The sequence below is a fragment of the Arvicanthis niloticus genome, chromosome Y, assembly GCF_011762505.2.
Source record: "Arvicanthis niloticus isolate mArvNil1 chromosome Y, mArvNil1.pat.X, whole genome shotgun sequence".
Taxonomy (NCBI): domain Eukaryota; kingdom Metazoa; phylum Chordata; class Mammalia; order Rodentia; family Muridae; genus Arvicanthis; species Arvicanthis niloticus.
In genome coordinates, this window is record NC_133431.1 from 7,168,754 (window position 1) to 7,191,358 (window position 22,605).

Consider the following 22,605-nt stretch of genomic DNA (forward strand, 5'->3'; position numbering starts at 1 on the left):
CTAGACCCATTGAATAGTTCATGACAGAGAGGTCTTCCAGACAGCATCCTGGGCAATGTCAGGCTCTGCCTACCTTGTTTTACAGGGTGGAAAGACAAAGATCTCATTTCCCACCTCATGAACTATCCTCTGCCCAGTCCATATGTGACTCTGTAGTTTTGAACTTGGAGCTGTCATAAGATGGAAAGTCATTCTTCATCAATTCTAACAAATTTAGCATATCTTCCATGGACCAGAGATCCTGTCCTTTGTTGGTGGTCATTTGAGTTGTGTGGGACAATCTGCTTTTCTGTCCACCTTCCAGCTGCTTTAACCACATCTTTGGTAGCACTGGCCTGGGAACCCAGTGTTAAAGACACCTCACCCCAGAGCAGCACAGTCTCTGAGGTCCCCATTCCAGTGTATCCTTCCCTGCTCTGAGCCAGTTGCCCTCCCTATTTTGTCCTTGCTCAGCCACAACTCCAACTCCCTCATGGGGTAGCATGGCCTCTTGTATTGATATGGTTAGCTCATTGGTTTTGGGATGTTACAACTTTCTCGTTTATTATTGTGTCTGTGTCATAGTTGTCTTAAATTCTCAGCATTTCAGAGCTACAGTCATCTGAAGGAGCCTCAATCGAGGGTGTGTCCTCATCAGAATGGCTGGTTGCTGTGTATGTGAGAGATAGTGTTGATGATTGATTAGGAAGGCTCTTCCACTGAGGCTGGCAATATCCCTAAGCAAGTGGTCCTGGGCTGGATGAGAGAGCAGGCTAAGCATGAGACAGTGGTCAAGCAAGAGAGCAAGCCAGGAGACAGTGTTTTTCCATGCTTTTTGCCTTCAGTTTCTAACCTAGCTCCCAAAATAATGGACTGATCTGACCGAACCATGTACAACAACCATTTATTACCTGAGAGGCTTTTGCTTAGAGGATTCAATCACAGCAGCAGAGTAGCAAGTTAGAACAACAACATGGTATCAAAGGGTTATTTTGCTGCTGTACAGAATCTATGTTGTAGATTGCATTCTTGTGGATAAGAACAAATTTTGGGTATAATTTTGGATTGGTTGGTGTCTTTAACTCTCCACTGGGGTTCCTGCCTGACTGGAGATGTGGCCTCTTCACCGTCCATATCTAACTGCTATGCATCTCAGCTAAGATCAACCCCATAGACTCCTTGTCACCCTCCAATTCATGCTCTCTGGCACATCCTAAATGTACCCCCTCCCTTCCCCAGGCAGCTGCAGATTTTGATTCATTTTCCCCCTCTGGCCCTCTCTTGTCTCTCGCCACACCTTTTGCTGCTTCTACCTGATTCCTCTTTCTTATCTGCTCTCCCATCCAGTTCTCTCTCTTCCATCTACCTCCTATGATTGCTTATTCCCCCTTCTGAGTGGGAATAATTCAACCATTCTCATTTGGGCCTTCCTTCTTGTTTAGTTTCTTTGTATCTATGGAGTATAGTGCGGGTTTCCTGTAGTTTACTATTATTATTCACTTGTGAGTCCATACATGCACATGCTTTTAAATCTAGGTTACCTCATAGAGATGATAGTATTTAGCTGTATCCATTTGCCTGCAAAATTCATGATGTCATTGTATTTAATAGCTGAATAATGTTTCATTTTGTAAATGAACCACATTTTCCATATCCATATTTTGGTTGAGGGGCATCTGGATTCTTTCCAGTTTTAAGTTTTTGTAATTAAAATGGCTGTGAACTTGGTAGAGTCCCTACTCTAAGTCGCCTGCCTTCACAGACTCTCTACTGTATCTTCTGTTTGTCCTTTGAGTGGATGTGGGCCCCTGGGTACCCATGATGGTGTATCAAGTCTGTATTGGGTTATGTGCATCCTCGATACTGAGGCCAGAAGTGTCAGCCCAGTTAAAGGAACAAAGTACAATGATAAACAGCAGCTTTGGGACAGCTCCTGGTACAGTAGTTGTAGGACCATCATGAAGACTGACCTGCAATATGCTACTTAAGGGCCAGGGTCCTTTGTCCAGCCTGTTATTGATTGTGGCTCAGTCTCTGAATGTCCCCAAGGATCAAGGTTAGTTGAGTCTGCTGGTTTTCCTGTGGAGTTCCTATCCTCTTCAGGGCCCTCAATCTTTCCCTCAACCCTTCCATTAGAGTTACCAAGGTCTATGCAATGTTTGACTGTGGATCCACTACTGCTTCAGTCAGCTGCTGGGTGGAGCCTCTCAATAGACAATTATGCAAGGCTCCTGCGTGGGAGCATCAAAGAGTATCCTTAATAATGTCATGGATTGGAGCTTGTCCATGTATGTCTCCAATTGAATGAGTTTTCATTGGCCATTCCTTCAGTCTCTGCTCCAGATTTACCCCTGCATTTCTCTTAGCCAGGACAAATTTTGTTCTGGGTGTCTCCAGTGTTGTGGTTGAATCTGATCCTTCAGCTTTCTTCTCATGCTCCCATACATTCCCCATTTGGACTCTGTCCCTAAATCACATAAGATACTGTGCACACATTTGCTGTTCAATGCTATGCTATTTTGCAAACCTGGTGGTTTTATATTTTAACTTTATTCATTCTGTTTTTGCTTTTCTAGACCAAATTTCCTGGTGAAGCACTTCCTGTTCTAATTGTAGATATAGAAACCACATAAGCCACCTGACATATTTTTGTTAAGTAGGCACATGATTTTGTGCTGCTCTTAGTCTACATCTTTTATTTTGAAATTCAGCAAAATATATAGACTATATTCTATTTCTCCAGATGGCTTCTGCTCACATCATTAATATTATCTGATTCTTCAGAGTCATTGAATTGCAGGTGTATGATGTTCTGCCTAACTCTTGTGTTTCTTCTGAAATTTTGGAGTGTGTTATACGTGTGTGCATGACTATGAATGTGTGCCTCATCTTTACTGTTGTCAGAAGATGTCCTCAGAATTCATGATCATGAAGAAATGGACAGGTATTGGTCCACATGTGTATGTCAGAAATTGACCACCATTATGTGGAAGACCAGCAAGAGCTTCCATCTCATGAGCTATATCTCCTGAACTACCTTCTTTATTTCTGATCAACATATACATTACTAATATTTTCACTTGTCTATTTTTAACTGTTTAAACATACATTCCCTTCTAGTAAAATTTAATTAATTTTCCTGTTTAAACTGGTTCACTGCATGTTTTTCGAGATGAATACAGTACTGCAGTGAATGCATAATTCTTTGCAGTAACTTCATTAAAGAACTGTGAGTTCATTCTGTCATTTTTGTTTCCTGCTTTATTTTTGTAGCAGAGTGAGGTTCTTAACATGTAACTTTTGCTGTCCTGAAACTCATTGCATAGACCGTGCTGGCATCCAGCTCAATGATATCCACCTGCCTGTACCTCTGCAATTAAAGACATGAGCAAATACACACAGCTTGCCCATCACTTTTGTAGTTAGTAATTTTTCATCCAGCTTTTCAGATGTGTGCTCAGTACAGTTGATCTGTTTCCCCCTGCATATCCCTCTCAATTGCCATTTGTGTTGCAAGGCTATATCCTATTCTAAGGGTTCAGGAGTGATACAGGTGAACCCTGTGTCGGGTTCAAGTGTCAATATTTCAAGTTTCTTCTAAACTGACATAGTGATTATATTATAATTCTTGTGTCAGAAAATAAGTGGAGGAATCACCTGAATTATTTGATTATATTGTCTAGGAAGCATAACTTTACTTTGTATTGATGTCAGTATCAGGCTTTGTGTTGTATACATATATGTGATATTTTAGGAAGCAGTGAGTTTCAATGATGTGCATGTGAACTTCACTGAAGAAGAGTGGAATTTGCTGGATTCTTCCCAGAAAAATCTCTACAAAGATGTGATGCTGGAGACCTACTGGAACCTCACTGATATTGGTAAGACTTTTTTTTTTTTTTTTTTCTTCTCAAAATAAGAGAAAAGTGTTTCTGGGTTACTGATGATCATCTCTTATTTCAATAGAGAACAAGTAATATTGAGTTGAATAAATCAGGTTCATTGCTGTGAAAATTCAGAGTAACTTGAATTTTGCCTAATTCCAATACCATATCATTGATTTTCTTGTACCTTGGTTTTAGGCTATAATTTGGAAGTCCATCATACTGAAGAACAACATCAAACTTCTAGCCGTCATGAAAGGTATTTTTTGGGGGGAGGGGGTTTCAAGACAGGGTTTCTCTGTGTAGCCCTGGCTGTCCTGGGACTCACTCTGTAGACCAGCTGGCCTCGAACTCAGAAATCTGCCTGCCTCTGCCACCCAAGTGCTGGGATTAAAGGTGTGCACCACCACCGCCCGGCCATGAAAGGTAATTTTAATGTTTAAGCTGATACAAATATGCCTGTGAGGAAATTTTAATATGATCTGGATGCTCTATAGGAAAGCAAGTGTGTAAAATATAAGTCATTTTATTGTAGCTATGATTATAATATTCTCCCAAAACTATGTACCTCCATGTCAGTTATCTGATTGGTGTTTGCAAGGCATTTCTATAAGCAAGAAGAGAAGGAAACAATGCCTTAAGAGATTCCTTTAATTGATTTGTATCTCCATTAGAGCTATGTTGTGGAACTACCAATTTGTATAGTCTCATAATATTTAGATGTTGCACATTGAATAGTGATAAACATGTGTCCATAACCTTCTAATAATCAAATAGTCCATGATAAAGTTGGTGACACTCGTATTCTTATAGTGAAATTTTTAAGTTTATTGTTTTGTCAGTTTATGAAAATCGAGAATATTGTTTTGGAGAAATATTAATTATGTCTACAATGAACAAAAAGTCAATGCATTAGAATTCAATGTGGAAACATTTCATTTGTTCTGCTATTTTAATGGCGGTATCAATTGTCAGAATGGATGAAACCATGTGAGCATAGGGATACTAAAAAAAACAACCTCTGTCTATTTCACAACAATGAGAAGATATGTAGTATTCTGCCTTTGGTAGACTTTCTGAATATGATAGGTGTTTACAATTAATTGGTTTTCTGTACTTTACCCAAATTCATACTGCAGAAAATCTTTATGGGTACTAGAAGTTTGCAGTTCTTCTGTTCATCCTGTTTCACAGTGCTGTTGTGGTGTGATGTATACTACAGGGAAAACTAAGAATGCAATCAGAGTTTTAATGCTCTTAGTTGTTCCATTTTATTCTGACCTATGAATGCATCATGTAGAAATCTCATATAGAAAAAGGATGTTATAAATGTGAGCCATGTAGCAAATACTCTTACCATCACAGGTATTTTCAAGTACAACCGTGAACATCAAAGTGATAAAAGCATAAGATTTGAGTGTTCTTTATTATGAGACCAACTGTAAAATTGATTCATAATGATAAAATGATTGATCAGGCTAATAAATGTGGTAAAGCTTTCACATGTGCCCATTACTGTTGCAGGCATGAAACAAGTCATACTGAAGAGAAACCTTATGAATGTAAGCAATGTGGTAAAGCCTTTTCATATCACAGTAGTCTCCAAAGACATAAAAGAACACATACTGGAGAGAAGCCTCATAAATGTAATCAATGTGGTAAAGCCTTTTCATGTCACAGTGGTCTCCAAAGACATAAAACAACACATACTGGAGAGAAACCTTATGAATGTGATCAATGTGGTAAAGCCTTTTCATGTCACAGTAGTCTCCAAAGACATAAAAGAACACATACTGGAGAGAAACCTTATGAATGTAATCAGTGTGGTAAAGCCTTTTCACAACACAGTAGTCTCCAATATCATAAAAGAACACATACTGGAGAGAAACCTTATGAATGTAATCAATGTGGTAAAGCCTTTTCACAACACAGTCATCTTCAAAGTCATAAAAGTAGACATCTTGGAGAGAAGCCTCATGAATGTAATCAATGTGGTAAAGCCTTTTCACATCACATTAGTCTCCAATATCATAAAAGAACACATACTGGAGAGAAACCTTATGATTGTAATCAATGTGGTAAAGCCTTTTCATATCACCGTCATCTCCAATATCATAAAAGAACACATACTGGAGAGAAACCTTATGAATGTAATCAATGTGGTAAAGCCTTTTCACAACACAGTAGTCTCCAATATCATAAAAGAACACATACTGGAGAGAAACCTTATGAATGTAATCAATGTGGTAAAGCCTTTTCACGTCACAGTAATCTCCGAAGTCATAAAAGAACACATACTGGAGAGAAGCCTCATGAATGTAATCAATGTGGTAAAGCCTTTTCACGTCACAGTAGTCTCCAATATCATAAAAGAACACATACTGGAGAGAGACCTTATGAATGTAATCAATGTGGTAAAGCCTTTTCACAACACAGTCATCTCCAAAGACATAAAAGAACACATACTGGATAGAAACCTTATGAATGTAATCAATGTGGCAAAGCCTTTACAAGTTCCAGTTATCTCCCATATAATAGAAAACCCATACTAGAGAGAAACATTATAAATGTAATCAGTATGGTAAAGGCTTTACACAACTGGGTCATCTGCAATATCATAAAAAAAAACATACCAGAGAGAATTCTTAGATATGTAATCAATGTGGAAAAAATCATTTATAATTGAAAATTCTCCAAAGACATAAATGTTCACATACTGCAGAGAAACTGTGTGAATGCAATTAATATGGTAAAAGCCTTTTCAGAAAATTTTTGTTTCCAAAACCATAAAACAACCCATATTGGAAAGAAACCTATGAATGTAATCATTGTGGTGAAAGTGTTAAAAATTTTCAAAAACTTCTAGCATGCTGAGAGGAACCAAGAGTACAGGTCAGCTCATTCGTGAACTCTGTGTTTCAGAAATTTGGCTGACCACAAGATGGTTGAGTATGAATAGGCTGTTGAGAATAGCCTATACAGAATATTCTCCCTGACTGTTACTTAGACCCTGTCACAAACTGAATAATGGGCTGGGACTTTCCAATAACCACCCTTGACTCCCCCTGGATTATGGTTTTTTCCTTGTGGTTTTGCCTTTAAATTCCCTGTGCCTCCAAAGCTCAGGGTCAAACCCCACAGACCCTGCATGGGTTCTGGGTCTTGGCCTCAGCATGCTGGTCAAAATATACCTCTTGCTGATTACATCGACTTCTGTGTCTTGTGAGTTATTGGGTGACCATGACTTCCTGAGGCTTGGGTGGGGGGAGTTCTTCCCTTTTGTGAGGACTTTATAGTGGTAAAAGTCTTTCCATAAAGATTTTTTCCGAAACATAAAAGAACAGGTATTGGACAGAACTATGAATGTAATCTTTGAGCTAAAGCCTTTGCATGTCCCACTAATCTCAAAAACATAAAAGATCCCACATTGGAAGAAACCTCATTAATGTGATCAACGTGGTAAAGACTTCTCACAACTTTAACATCACCATTACTATAAAGGAACAGGTACAGGAGAGAAACCTAATGAATGTAATCAGTGTTGTAAAGCATTTGCAAGTCACAGTCATCTGCAGTGACAGGAGAGATCACGTACCAGAGAGAAACCTGCTTGAATATTAACAATGTGGTAAAGCCTTTGCATGTCAGAGTTCTTTACACACACACAAAGAAATCACATTGGAGAGAAGCCTCATTAATGTAATCACTGTGGACAAAACTGACAATTCACTTTTTTCTGCGACTACATAATAGAATACATTCAAGAGAGTGACTCAGTGTCATCAAGGTGCTAAGCCCTTGCATGTCATAGGCATCGCCTGATACATAAAAGAACACATACTGTAGAGAAACTGCATGAATGCCATGAATGAGGTAAAGTCTTTGCATGACAGTGTACTCTCCAAATACTTCAAGTAACACACTTTTTAGAGAAACCTTATGAGTGTGACAAACATGGAAAAGCCTGTGCCTATCACTGTAGTCTCCAAAGACATAAAAGACCACAAATTGGACAGAAATCTTGTGAATGTACTCAAGTTGGAAAATCCTTTACATGCCACAGTATTCTCTGAATACAAAAGACAACACATACTAGAGAGAAACCTTCTGAAAGTAATCAATGTGGTAAAGCATCTACATGTCCTATGCATATTTAAATGCATGAAAGAATTTATAGTAGGAATATACTGTGGTGATTTGAATATGCTTGTCCCTAAGAAGTGACAATATTAGTATGTTTGGCCTTGTGGGAGTAGATATTACCGTTTTGAAGAAAGTGAAGTTCCAGGGTGGTGGTCTTTGGAGCTCCGGCCAGTAAAAAACAGATTCTCCTACCACTCAGCTGGAAGACAGTCTCTTCCTGACTGCTTTCTCATGAAGATGCAGAACTCTCAGCTTTTTCTCCAGTATCATGGCTACCTGCATGTTGACATTCTTCCTGCTATGTTGGTCATGAACTAAACACTTGAACGTGTAAGACAGACCAAATTAACTATTTGCCTTTAAAACAGTTGCCTTGGTCACAGTGTCTCTTCTTAGCAATGGAAATTCTATCTGAGACAGAAGTTGGTACCCCAGGCTTAAGTATTCTTATCATGCTTTTGTGTGAAGGAATGTGGAGTTTTAGACTTTGGATTTGTACATACATTAAGTGGAACTTCATGGGCCATGCTAGTAGAACACATATGTACTAAGGGTGGTTTGAACTTTGTATATAGTTTTTATAATGCTTTGCTGAAGAATGTTGCTGTCTTTTGCTCTTATCTGATGGTAAAGAGTTTTATTTTGTCAATTGCATTGACAAAGGAAGTCACAGGAAAGCCAAGCTTAGCCTTTGGCCTGTGTTTACTCTCATGGTGATTGTTTTGATCATGCTTAGTAATCTTAGAAAAAAATATGAGATGTTAGGTTCAAAGAGAAAATCTCACCAGGAAGTTGAATGAAGCTAAATCTTGTGATCAAAGATACCCAATGTTATTAAAGAAATGGTGATATTATGGCAAGATACCATCCACCTAAACATATGGATATGAAGTTGTATGGATGAGAACTGTATATTGTTAGGCATTATTATTAACTGGTTATTGTTTTTATGTGGACATAAGGAGATACAAGTATGTGTCAAATTGACAATGTACAGATTGTGATTACTATACTGGGTTTTCAATTTAAAATCTAAAAGGATATAGGATATACTTAGGTCCAGGTATGGTGGTTGTGCCTTAAATCCCAGGAGATCAGAGTCAAGCAGATTTCTGATTCAAGTCATCCTGGTACAAGTTTTAGGTAATGAAAAGCTTAGGTATGGGCAAAGTGTTACAAACATTATATTCAAGCATTTAGGAGACAGAGCCATGCAGATCTGAGTTCAAGGTTTATCTACAGAGCGAGTTCAAGGACAGCCGAGCTTAGGCAGTGAAGTTGTTGAAAAATAGAAAGCTGGTGATGATGTAATAGAAGGGGCCATGTTTGGGCCCCAGCAAGCACAGGAACTCAGCAGCTTTGCCCATGTGGCTCTGCTGTTAGAGGAAAGAATAGAAGGGACGACTGAGACAACTGATGCTGGTTGGCTATAGTTAGAAAATTAGTGGTGATGAAGAAGAAACCAGCATCACTGAGGTGAAATCTTCTCAGAAGTGTTTTCTGAGAGGACAAAGAAGCTGTGTTCCAGAGGTAGCCAAGGTTGTACCTTGTTGTTCACCTGGAGTTGATCATGTGTGAGAATCATCCAGGTGGTATTGGTTTCGAAGGCATAAATGAATCTGTCATGCAGAGCAGCTAAGGCTTGGCCCTGTGAAGGGAGTGTATGAGAGAAAAACAGTGAATCCTAGTCGCAGGGGAAGAACCCAGCATATTGAAGATGTCAGTCCCATGGGATGAGCAGAAAGAACAGCAGCAGCAGTAAAGTGGAGTCAAGCAGAACCTAGAGTGCTATAGATGGAAGAACAAAAGTTACCAGATCTCTTTTGAGGAGTGCAGATGATCTTGTGTGGATCCTAGTTACTGGAACAAGAAGCTGTAATATTGAAGTTACCTTTGAAGCCCTAATACTTTGAGACTCCAGAGCTGTGGGATACCTGCTCAGGAAAACTGTTTTAGGGAATAAAACAGCCACAGAGAAAGAATTGTGTTTCAGTGAGCAAAACAGGAAGGAGTTGGAGATCTGAAGAACACTTTGACATCAGACATGGAGATGCAGAGTTTGGAGATTGCCTTTTGGCTTTTGGTCTTCTTTTGGCCCAGTATTTCTTCACAATGGCATTTAGAAATGGTGAAGTACATCCTGTAAATTTGGATGTATATGATATGGTATTTGTTTTTGAAGATATAGGGGATTACAGTTACATGATTGTATAAAACTCAAAACAGACTTTGAACTTGAGGAATTTGTTGTGTCTTTCTCCAATTCATTTGATTAATTTTGTTTAAAATCGATTTTGCTATATTCCAAAATGACCACACCAGCTTGCTCCTTTGGTCCATCTGCTTGGAAAATCTTTTTACATTCCATTACCTGAATTAATGCCTATTCTCAATGTTGAGCTACATTTCTTATCTGCATTTGAAGGATAGATTTTATTAGCATCTATTTGGTTAGCCTTTGTCTTTTTATTGGTGAACTGTGGTCATTGATACTGAAAGACTCAATGAACAGTGATTGTTAACTCCTTGTATTTTGTTGTTGCTGCTGGTGCTGGTGTTGGGGTATTTGTGTGCTTTCCTTTCTTTTGTAGATAATACAAGATTATATACTACCTGTATTTTCATGTATTGTTAACTTCCTTGAAGGTCATCTGCAATTTTAAAAGATCTTCATTTATATGTTTATTGGCTTTTGATCTTTGTAGCTTTTAGTATTCTTTGCTTGTACTGGATGTTCTGATTATTATTCAGGAAAGAGACTTCATTTTAGGGTCCATTCTGTTAGATATTTTCATGATTCTTTTACTTTGATAGGTACCTCCCTACATATTTTGGAAATTTTTCTTCTAAGATTTTGTTACCAATATTTTAAGAGAATTTGAAATATTACTTTCCTTCCTATAATCCTAGTATCTTTATATTTTATCATTTCACAGTATCCTAGATATTCTGGATATTTTATGTCAGGAAGTTTCAGATTTAATATTTTCTTTGTGTAATACATCTATTCCTTCCATTGTATCTTCAGTGCTTGAGATTTGTCTTCCATCTCTGTGTTCTGTTTGTGAATCTTGCCTCTGTAGTTCCTCTTTGCATTCTTAAAGTATTGTTTCCATTATTCCCTCAGTTTGAGATTTTGTTATTGTTTCTATTTCCTTCTAATCTTCTTTTGTTTTTCTTGGCTTTATTTATTTATTTTCATTTTTTGAGACAGGGTATCTCTGTGTAGCCCTGGTTGTCCTGGAACTCACTCTGTAGACCAGGCTGTCCTCAAACTCAGAAATCCACTGCCTCTGCCTCCCGAGTGCTGGGATTAAAGGCGTGCACCACCACTGCCCGGCTCTTGGCTTTATTTATAAGATGTGTTTGTTTCCTCCACTTTTTTTTGTTTGTGTTTTCCTGGCTGTCTTTGAAGTATTTATTGATTTACTCCAACTCTGTGTTTTCCTGACTTTCTTTAAGTGATTTAGTCATTTCCACTTTAAGTGCCTCCATCGTCTTCATACAGTTGGTTTCAAAGCCTTTTTCTTGTACTTCAGCTATGTTGAAATATCTAAGACCTTCTTCGGCAATATAAATGGGCTCACACTCATTAACTAGAGGGTGATAAATGTTACTCCTTATTACAGAATCAAGTACCAGCATCATGGAATGGAATGTGGCTATAACTTCTGGAAATGAAAAAGTCCATTTTATTTCAATGTACTTGATATACAATAGTTTGTGTCCACACGATGAAATTTATGGTGAGACCCACCATAGGGTTTATGACAGATTCCGTGAAGTATTCAGCTTACATTTAACCCAATGTTTGATTAATGCCATGGTTGTTTTTTTTTTTCTTCTTAAATTGGACAGGGAGGCAAGTGAAACACTTTTTAAAATAAGTTACGTTTGTTGTGATGATGCTTTTAATAAAGTCATTTCCAATCACTAACACTGGAGTCACCATTACAAAAAAAAAAAAAAAAAACCTTATGGTGACAGGGGATTAATTTTTTAATTTGCCAGTGTGTATTTATTCACATCAGGTGAATGAAGACAAACTAGATTAATATGTATATAATTTGGGAACTTTAGTATAATCCACAGAATGTTGAATTTCCAACTTTGGAGATATGGCCAATGTACTTTTAGTGTTAAGTCAGGTCAGATGATTGAGACACAGGCCATTGGCTGTAGCTGTGTGTGTCATGTTACAGATCACAGAAGCTAACATTGCACATAGCAGCCAGGTCAAAGAGTACTGTAATAATGTTACTTTCCCTTTCAGGAAACCATCTGCTCCTTTTCAAACTCAATGTAGATGTATATTTTGTGCAATTATATTTCTTTTTTCTTTTTTTAATTAAATTCTTAAAAATTATTCACATTTCAAAGTTGTCCCCCTTTCTGGTCCCTCTTCCCTGAGGTCTTCTCCCCATCTTCCTCCCTGCTGCTTCTGAGAGGTTTCTCTCCCTCCCACCCACCAGCACATCACCTCCACCAGCTTCCCTTTTCCCTCGTACATCAAATTCTACCAGGTTGAGTGCATCCTCTCCCATTTTGAGCAGACAAGGCAATCCTCTACTGCACACATGCCTGGGGCCATGAATCATCCTCCATATGCTTCTTGGTTTTTGACTTAGATTCTGGAAGCCCTGAAGTGTTTAGGTTAGCTGACACTTTTGTTCATCCTATAGCGTTGCCGTCCTCTTCACCTCCTTAAGTCCTTATTCTGACTGTTCCAAATGGAACTTTTTACCCTACAATAATGCATGTATATATATATATATATATATATATATATATATATATATACACAGATAGATAGGTAGATAGATGATAGATAGATAGATAGATAGATAGATAGATAGATAGATAGATAGATAGGGAGGGAGAGAGAAAATCCACAAAATAGATAAACTTTTAGCCAAACTAATAAAAGAACAGAGACAATATCCTAATTACCAAAGTCAAAAATGAAAAGGGAGACATACAATTATATGTATATGTGTATGTATATGTATTATACATATTCTCCTCAGCACCTCATGGTATCTTCTCCAAAATTGATCATATTATCTGTCACAAACCAAGTCTCAACAGATACAAGAAGACCAAAATTTTTCTCATGCATCCTATCAAATCACTAGACTAATCTAGACTTCAGTAGTAACAAAAACACCAGAAAGCCACATACTGAACAACTTTCTACACAATGATAACCTGCTCAGGGAAGAAATAAAGAAATAAAAGACTATCTAGAATACAATGAGAATGAAGACACAGTATACTCAAACTTATGGGACACAGTGAAATCAGTTGTAAGAGTAAAATTCATAGCACTAAGTGCCCTCATAAACATACCAGAGAGATCCTACACAAACAACTTAACAGCACACCAGAAAGCTTTAGAACAAACAGAAGCAAACACACCTAAGAGACAGCAGGAAATGATCAAACTCAGGGCAGAAATGATCCAATTACAAACAAAGAGGACAGTGCACAGACTCAACAAAACCAAGGGATGGTTCTTTGACAAAAATCAATAAAATAGAAAAGCCCTTAGCCAGACTAACCAGAGGGCACAGACAGAGTATCCAAGTTAACAAAATCAGAAGTGAAAAGAGAGGCATAACAAGAGAAACTGAGGAAAAAATTTTAAAAATCATTAGTTCTTTCTCTAAACTAGAAAATCTAGATGAAATATGTAGCCAGAGAAAAGGATAATGATCTAGACAGATACCATAAACCCAAATTAAATCAAGATCAGGTAAATTATCTAAGCTGTAGTATAACCCCTTAGGAAATCAAAGCAGGCATTATAAACCTGTCCAAGAGAAAGCAAGGGCTAAATAGTAGTATTGCAGAATTCTACCAGACCTTCAAAGAAGCGCTAAGACCAATTCACCTTGGACTATTCCACAAAATAGAAACAGAAGGAATGCTACCAAATTCATTCTACATATATTTGTTTTAAAAGCCAATTATTGATTTCAAATGCAACACTGCTATATTCTCTTGTCAGTTCTCATTCCCCTTCATTCCCAAGTCATTAAGAATTTCTTTCAGAGCTGGAGAGATGGCTGAGTGGTTAAGAGCACTGACTGCTCTTCCAGAGGTCCTGAGTTCAATTCCCAGCAACCACATGGTGGCTCACAACCATCTGTAATGGGATCTGATGCTGTCTTCTCGTGTCCCAGAAGACAGCAACAGTGTACTTATATATAAAATAAATCTTTTTTTAAAAGAATTTTCCATTTTTTAAACTCCTGCTCATTATTTTTTTCTGTTCATAGGAAGGTTGCCTGTAGCTGAGGCTTGCCTCTGTATGTAATTGAAAATTGCTTTGAGCACCCAATCTTTTCTCTGCTGCTCATTGCTGCAAAGAATGTTGTTTGGAGCCTTTGGCAGGTGTTTACTGAGAATCATAGATTTTGTATATTGGAGCAAGGCTCTACTGTCAACTTTATCCATCTATCTTCCCTTGAAAGAAATATCTTGGCCTGCTATTCCATCTTAGTAGAAACTGAACATGTTGTGACAGAGAAATGTTAGTGATCCCCAAAAAGACACACACAGGAGCCAATCTGATGCAACTCCCAGCAGGGTCTTTATTCTATTTGAGCTAGCTTACCCCCATCCCCAATGCACCAGCATCAGCCAAGGATGTTTTGGTGGTGGTGGAGCCTAGAATGTCTGTGGGGAAAGACTTTATTGTAAGCAGCAAGTGGGGAGGATGTGTGCAAGCATCTAATTGGAAAGCTGCTATGGCCTTTAACATAATTGGCTGGTGCTGGGAGTCACCTCATAAACTTAACTTCACATCCCCTCTGCATTAGTCATTGTTAGGAATGGGCTTGTAACCCTAGGTGCAGGTTTGTTGGGGGAATAACCTGGAGACCCTGGTATTAATGAGGGTGTAACTTGGAACCTCTAATCTTGTTTGGGATTACCCTAGAAAGTAAAGCTAGGCTTGGGTTTTGCTGGGAAGTGGGCAACTTGGAAACTAATGCTAGGTGCCTGACTTGCCTAGAAGCCTAGTGTCTATTCCTGTACAATGCCCCTGGTATTATACATGCACCTAGGACTTCCTTGTATAGGCCTTATCATCAAGTGACTAAAGAAGAAATAACTAGGTCCTGCTTTACTAAGGTTTCTGCCTCTTATGCAGGCCCCATCCAAAAGTGAACAAATTCAGCATGAAAACATGTTTCTTGGACAATCCTGAAAGACACCAGTAAAGGGAAATCACCACAGTTCAGAGCTTCATGCAGTAGTCATGCTCATGCATTTGTTTGGAAATGTGTGATTATTCACTGAATCATCAGCTATAAACAGTGGGATGGCTTAACTGTCAGAGACTTGGAGACAGAACAATTAGAATATTGTTGAGAGAGACATAAAGGGAAGAAGTATGTGGATAGATCTCTCACAATGGTCAAAGGATGTAAAGATATTTATGTCCCATGTAAATGTTGATCAAAAGGTAAGTTCAGCTGAGGATACATTCAGTAATCAAGTAGTTAGGGTGATCTATTCTGTGAGAAGTCAGCCATGTCCCCAGTCATATCTGTCATTTTCCAATGGTCCCATGAACATAGTAGACATGGTGGATGCCTGGGTACAACAGTAGAGTTGTCCTCTCACCAAGCAGGGCATGGCCACATCTGCTGCTGAGTGCCAGATCTACCAGCAGTAGAGACCAAGACTGAGCCCTAGATATGGAACTATATCCTGGGTTGCCCAGCCAGTGACTTGGTGGCAGGTTGACTACATCAGATCATTTCTCTTGGACAAAGAACAGAGCTTTCTTCTTCCTAGAACAGAAACATACACTGCTTATGATTTCAACATTCATGCACATATTGTTTGTGCCAAATCCACAATCCATGCACATACTTAGGGTCTCATTCACCACAATGGCATTCCACACAGAATTGCTTCTGACCAAGGAACTCATTTCACAGCAGAGAAGTGAGACAGTGGGACAATGATCATGGATTCTAATGGCATTAATTACTATTAATACCATAGTCCTTGTTACCCTGAAGGTGCTGAACTGATAGTAAAATACAATGACCTTTAGACGGTCCCTTTACACAGCCAATTATGGGACAGCCACCTGAAGAGCTGGGCAGGGTCCTAGGCTGTATGTGTTTTGAATCAGCTTCCAGTATTTGGTACAGTTTCACTCATAGCCAAGATCGATGGTTTAAAAAATCAAGGTTGTTGGAAACGTGTGAAGGTCACAGTCCCCCAAATCTGTGTGGAACTCAGCTCAACGTGGAGGACTCCCTTTATTAGAAGGGCTTCAATTTTCTGCCTCAATTTTTCTAGACAGTGTCCCCGAACATAGGTGGCAGTCTTTGTAGGAGGAGCTAAGTTGAGTGAAGAGGTAGAGAAAGAGGGAGAGGAAAGGAATAAGAGGAAAAGAAAGAGGAGGAGCTATGGAGGGTGGAGATGTAGGAACCATGGAGAGCCATGAGGGTATGGAGAGCAGTCGTGGGTAACAAATTTTACTTAGGTTAGCTAATTGGGAAACAACTCTTTTTGGGCAAATTGTTATTGAGAATTACTAAAGCCTTTGATTAATCTTTAAGCATTAGAGTCTCATTTTTTTACCAGGCCTGCATGGATGGTGGGATGGTCTGGGCACTGCCCAGTCTTGCAAAGACAGCATGGAAGATTGGCAGAGACTTCTCTCACACTCGCGTCTCATGGGTAGTATGGCTGGTGTCTCTGGCTGGTCATTTCTATCTGCAGTGTGCATGTGGCCTCTGGCCATGGAACAGGGTGGCTGAGCTAGGTAGAGCCGCTACAGCCTAGACAGTCAGCCTGACCAGTGGCCACTTTTTAAATATTCACTTCAACAGACCTTATCAGAAGAATGTCCCTGTGTGGAGCTACTTAAAATCAGCACACAAGTTCCATTCTGGCTTCCTTGCCCACACAATACTTAATCAATTACTTAGACCAATTAATCCTTTCCACCTGTACCTGTTAAAGCCCTCATATACGCTATTTCTGGAACAATAAAGTAGAATTGACTCACTGTGCTGGTCTCCGGAGTTAATTTTATAATATTCACAGCCATCTCAAGCCAGATTGCTATGGCTGTTCCATTTGTCCTCACTGTTTGGTGGCTAACAACCACCCAAGAATAAAGAAGCCCCACACCAAAGCTACCACCCTTAGTGGCCCAGTACGAAAAAATTGCTTCCTATTCCTCTGATCTTAAGTTCTGTTGGCCTGCAAGTATTAGTTATAGAGAGGTGAGCTCTCCTTCCAGGAATTACAGGAAACCTTCAGTCTTCCCAATGGTCAATTTAGGCATCTAAGGCCCTTAACCCAACAAGATAAGAAAGCAATAACAGTGTTAGAAACTGATTAATCGCCATAGGGAAGTTAAATTGCTTCTTCAAATGGAGTTACAAAGGCTTATGTCTAGACTGCAGAATCTCTTGCGGTGGTTCTCAACATTCCTAATGCTGGGACCCTTGAATACAGTTCCTCATATGATGGAGACACCCAAAGCATAAAATGAATTATATTGCTGCTTCCTAATTGTAATATTGCAACTGTGATGACCTATAATATGAATATTTGATTTGCAGTTGGTCACAGGCAACATTTGAGAAAAGGTTCTTAGATTCCCACAGGGAGTGTGACCCACAGGTTGAGAACTAGTGTTTTATGGTATCTATTGTTGATTAAAAGCAATTAAACATCTTGTAATTTAAATCAATGGAAGCCTACAACAGCCTTCTCCAGACAGGGTTACAAAGGGCACAGACCCATCAGAAATGAAGGTATGAATCACTCCTCCAGGAAAAGTTCTAGATCTGCTGAGGTTATTACCAAGTTTGGGGAAAATACAGCATGGGTAGTAGGGGAATGTCATTATAAATATAAACAGAGGCCACACGACTAATTGCTGAAATGAGGATTATAAGTGATGTATTCTTGTCATATTTTGTTAATGTTGTATTTCTACAGACAGTTGTGTTTTCTTTCCTCAATTTCAGAAAATTAATAAAGAAAATATCAATGGTTATCACACTTGAAGTTGCTACACTGAAAAATGTTCCTACAATGCATTATAACATTTTTATGTGTCTGTGCTTGTACAAAAGGTAGTTCAATCATTTTAGGCATAATTGTAACCTGGTGCAATACATAATTCTGAAATTGTATTCCTTTTTGCTCAAATTGTAACATTTAGGCATTATTATGACATTTTTTTCAATTTAGAAATTAACCATGACATAAGAAGATATGATTGTTTGTGAAGTTGACATGGGGTAGAATTGACATTGCTGTCTTGATTGTTAACTCTATTACATCTGGAATTAACTAAATCCCCCAAAGTGACTTTAATCTGAGTCTTGATAGTGGAAGACACAGCTTTAATCCAGATGTTTAAGCTGCAAATCCCCAGCTCTAATCTGATCCATGACTTGTACTGCAAGCCTATATAATGACATGGAAGGAGAAGGCTGTGGGAGTAGCTAAGGTGGGAGGAGTAAAGGAGAGGAGGAGGAGAAAAAAGAGGAGGAGCTAAGGGCGAGACAGAATGAGAGAGGGGGACATGGAGGCTGATGTTCTCTTGTCTGTAGCAGTCAAAGGTAGTTAGAATATCTAGGTTGGGTATTGGGTTACACCTTTGGTTGTAATGGCATCTTGTTATGGATAATTACCAAATATATAAGCGTTTGGATAATCTAAGCATTAGAGTCTCATCTGTACGAGCCTGTTTGGTTGGCGGGATGGTCCAGGCAATGCCCAGCCTTGCATAGACAGCCTGGAAGAATGCAGAGCCATCTCCCACACTGGTGTCTCATGGGTGGCAGGGCTGGTGTTTCTGCCTGGCTGTGTCTAGCTGGCTATGCAACATGGCTGCTGAGCTAGACAGAGATGCCGCAGCTTAACCAGTTGGCTTAAACAGTGGCCGCTTTTTTAAAATAATTACTACAACAGAAGGTGTTCACTCTTTAGCTGCTTGCTCTCACCTTGATAGCAAGTCCATTCCTTCACTGACGTTAGGGCCACCTTGTTTGGAATTCCAGCTTGTTCTAAACTTCTAAGCTGAGACATCAAGCCTTGTGGACTGAGCAACTACTGGATCCTTGCACTTTGCCTTTATAGCCAATTATTGTTGAATTAGCCAGACCATCACAGCCCTAAGTCATTCTAAACAATACCCTTTAATAAAGAGAAATTTATTCTATTAGTTTGGTAGTGTATAGAACTCTGACTAATATACTAGACAAGCACTGAATACTTTTAGAGCAGTTTGGGCCTCACAATCATCTCAGTTCAGATACGAATTCAAAATGGTCACCTTCCCTTAACCTTTTGTTCAGGTGATGCTTTGATGCTGGGCTGTTACAGCTATTGGAAAGAAAGTCTTTTCAAGTATAAAGTATCACAATTGTAACACAAATAATACAATTATATGAGGACCTCAGATAGAGAGATTCAAGATTCTGTGAGGAATGGGAAACCAGATGTCTTAGCTTCTGTAGGCCAAGACCTGGCACCCCTACTCACATGAAGATCAGGTGACAGGAGATTCTTTGAATCCTTGATTTTACAGCACCAGTCTGGAGACCCATACAGTTTCTTGTTGCACACACTGACTTCTTTCTAGAGATCTTCACAAGAATAAAGCACTGGAAGAAACAGTCACATCAAAAATATTTTACTTAGTATATTAGGAGACAAATTCACATTACCTAAATAGTTATTCCACTTCCAAATTGTACAAATACTGGCCAACCATGTTCCTCTCTCTCTCTCTCTCTCTCTCTCTCTCTCTCTCTCTCTCTCTCTCTCCTCCCTCTCTCTCTCTCTCTCTCTCTCTCTCTCTCTCTCTCTCTCTCTCTCTCTCTCTCTCTCTCCTCTCTCTCTCTCTCTGAGGTTTAGCAATATTTAAAAAGCCCGGCTGTGATTATTTTAATTCAACAGAGCCGAAGATATGAAAACGGTTGTGGTTTAATTTAGAAGATGAGCCCTGTGCTGGATCTTCCTATCTTTGTATATTTATCTGTTTTTAAAGAGGTTTTGTTAAATATAAATATCTTTTAAATTATTAACATGTTTATGCCTCCATAAAATTTAAAATATGTATATACCATAATTAAAAACATAGATATGTTATTCTTATATGAGTTAGAACAATGTCCAGTATTAATAATGTCTTCTGGTCTAGGAGTAGTAAACTCTTTAAAAGTAACTTAGAATCTTAAGGAATAGAGACCAGGTTGTGTACTCAAAATAGGATAGGGTTCAAAGAGATATCACTGTACCCAGAACTGTGTGTTTACATGTATCATATTTTTAAAAGTAGATGTTAAAATTTAATTATACATGCTCATGTTACCTATTCCAAGGAAAGATTCAGACCCATATTATCATTATATATTTATTGTACCTCTGTGGATATATTGGTTAAAAATAGTTTTGTCTTTTCATATCAATTTTTAAGTTTATTTTCATTGGGAACAAAATGAACTAGGGTCAAGTTAACAAGTTTAATTTACTTGTAATTTATTTGCTATTAAGTACATGATGTGAATAACAAACCATGTCTCATGAGTATATTCTACACATAATTAATAAAAAGTCAATTTTTAATAAGCCATGAATTTGTGTCTATTGCTTGTCTGGAATTCCTGTTTCAGAATTTTCATTGTCAAGTGAAAACATCACATAGAAACTTTTAGTAAGCCGGGCAGCGGTGGCTCACACCTTTAATAGCACTTGGGAGGCAGAGGCAGGTGGATTTCTGAGTTCCAGGACAGCCTGGTCTACAGAATAAGTTGCAGGGCAGCCAGGACTACACAGAGAAACCCTGCCTTGAAAAACTAAAAACAAATCTTTAGTAAGCATATTTTGAGGTTGGGAAGAAAGTAAACCAAACATGTCTAGAGCAGAAGAGTACTGAAGGGCATTTTATCTCAGAGGAAAATTAACTGCAGCAATAGCTGACAGTGAGACCCAGCATAGGGTAGCATAAATGTTCTTTGCTGGCAGCAGGATGTCTGGCTCTTGGCAACTTATCCTTTGATTATCTGTGGGGTTCTGTGAATATCAAAGTCTTTGCTTCCTTTGTTAGTATGCTAGTTTTGGAGGCAAATGGCTGGAGATAACTTTTAGGTTCTTTTGAGAAGCCTTTCTATAAGTAAGAGAGAAGCTATCAGAATAAGAATAAAACAAACCATTAAGATATAAAATGAATACCTTGTAGGCCTGATATTTCTTTTAGTGTAATAGGGATAATATTGACACAGTGGGACCATCATCAAGAATAATGGTAGCCACCTTAACCTTAACCCTGAGGCTAATCCTCACCTCTTAATTTCCTAACCTCCTAAACCTAATTCTAAAAACTCTTATCCTAATCCTAATTTTTTTTTGATACAGGTTTTCTCTGTGTAGCCCTGGCTGTCCTGGAACTCACTCTGTAGACCAGGCTGGCCTTGAACTCAGAAATCCACCTGCCTCTGCCTCCCAAGTGCTGGGATTAAAGGTGTGCGCCACCACCACCCGGCATGGGCATGTTTCTTAATTACAACTTTTGAAGTGAAAAACCCTTTATTAATCTTGATCTTTTGAGATGTTAAGATCCACCTTTAATCTGGGTTATAGATTCTTTTGACAACCTACATATATAAAGTACTTTGAGCAGGGTGGTGTTTTTGGTTTTTGTACTTGCTCTATTTTTTAACAAAACAAAGGTGATTTGTTTGCTTATTTGTGTTTTAAAACTGGTATTAGTAAGTACTTTTTTCTTCAGAATTCTGGCGTTCACTGAATATCACGTGCAATATGAAATCAACCAGCCCTTGATTTTTCTAATTTCCCTTGAGTGACAGCCTTCATTAGCACATTCTATTAAATAACCTTTCTATACAGAAAGATTCAGTCTCTATATTATTTGAGATTATCTAGAGAACCTGTACTAATCCAACTCCCGTTTTTTTCTTCACTTTGCCACTGATGAAGGTGTGCTGGCTACCAATAGTGCTCAACAGTGTTTCCCTTATGTTTCTGGCTTTTCTTCAGAGTTGATTGATACCTACCATCTGGTGAAAGGAAGCTGCAGTTTCCCTGAGCCCAGCATGAAGCCACAAAACAAGACTCTTGTTTCCTAAAATCCCTATTTAATGTTAATGGTGTTAGCATTCTGTCTAAAACTCTACCTCACAGTTATCTGGTGACAACCAGGTATCCTTTTCCCCATTGTTACCTCTCTTTAAAAACAGATGGAATATGTTCTTTTGGTGTGAGGGGAGGTGTGGGGGAAGGGGATGTCTCAGCAGGCTCCTGCCTCCTGCTGAGATTTTCTTCCCCTGGAGGGACCATGCCTCATCCTGAGACACCTTTTCCCCCTGAGGAACCTGCTACAAGACAGTATAGTATAGAATATAGTTTATTCAGGACATGGGGAGGAGAGTTAGAAGGGTAGTGGAGGCAGAGAAAAGCAAAGAGAGGCAGAGAGTAGAGAACCAGAGGCCTGGCATGAGCATGTGCAGAGAGAAGGGGGAAGGGAAGAGCCTAAGAGGACAAGAGAAAGAGAACAAAAGGTCAAGAGATCAAAAGAGAGGAAGGG

The 22,605-nt window shown here is 38.8% G+C and overlaps 1 protein-coding gene across 2 annotated transcripts in view; it reads left to right on the top strand.

The window, feature by feature from the left end:
- The window catches only part of LOC143437385 (uncharacterized), a 32,222-nt gene extending 11,588 nt beyond the window's left edge, over positions 1 to 20,634 (top strand). For both annotated transcript variants that reach the window (XM_076922205.1, XM_076922204.1), the window contains exons 4-6: positions 3,734 to 3,860; positions 4,062 to 4,122; positions 5,388 to 20,634. In XM_076922205.1, coding sequence (XP_076778320.1) covers positions 3,734 to 3,860; positions 4,062 to 4,122; positions 5,388 to 6,336 — 1,137 coding nt within the window. In that variant the 3' untranslated portion in view covers positions 6,337 to 20,634. The remainder of the gene's footprint in view (positions 1 to 3,733; positions 3,861 to 4,061; positions 4,123 to 5,387) is intronic.
- Positions 20,635 to 22,605: the final 1,971 nt, after the last annotated feature.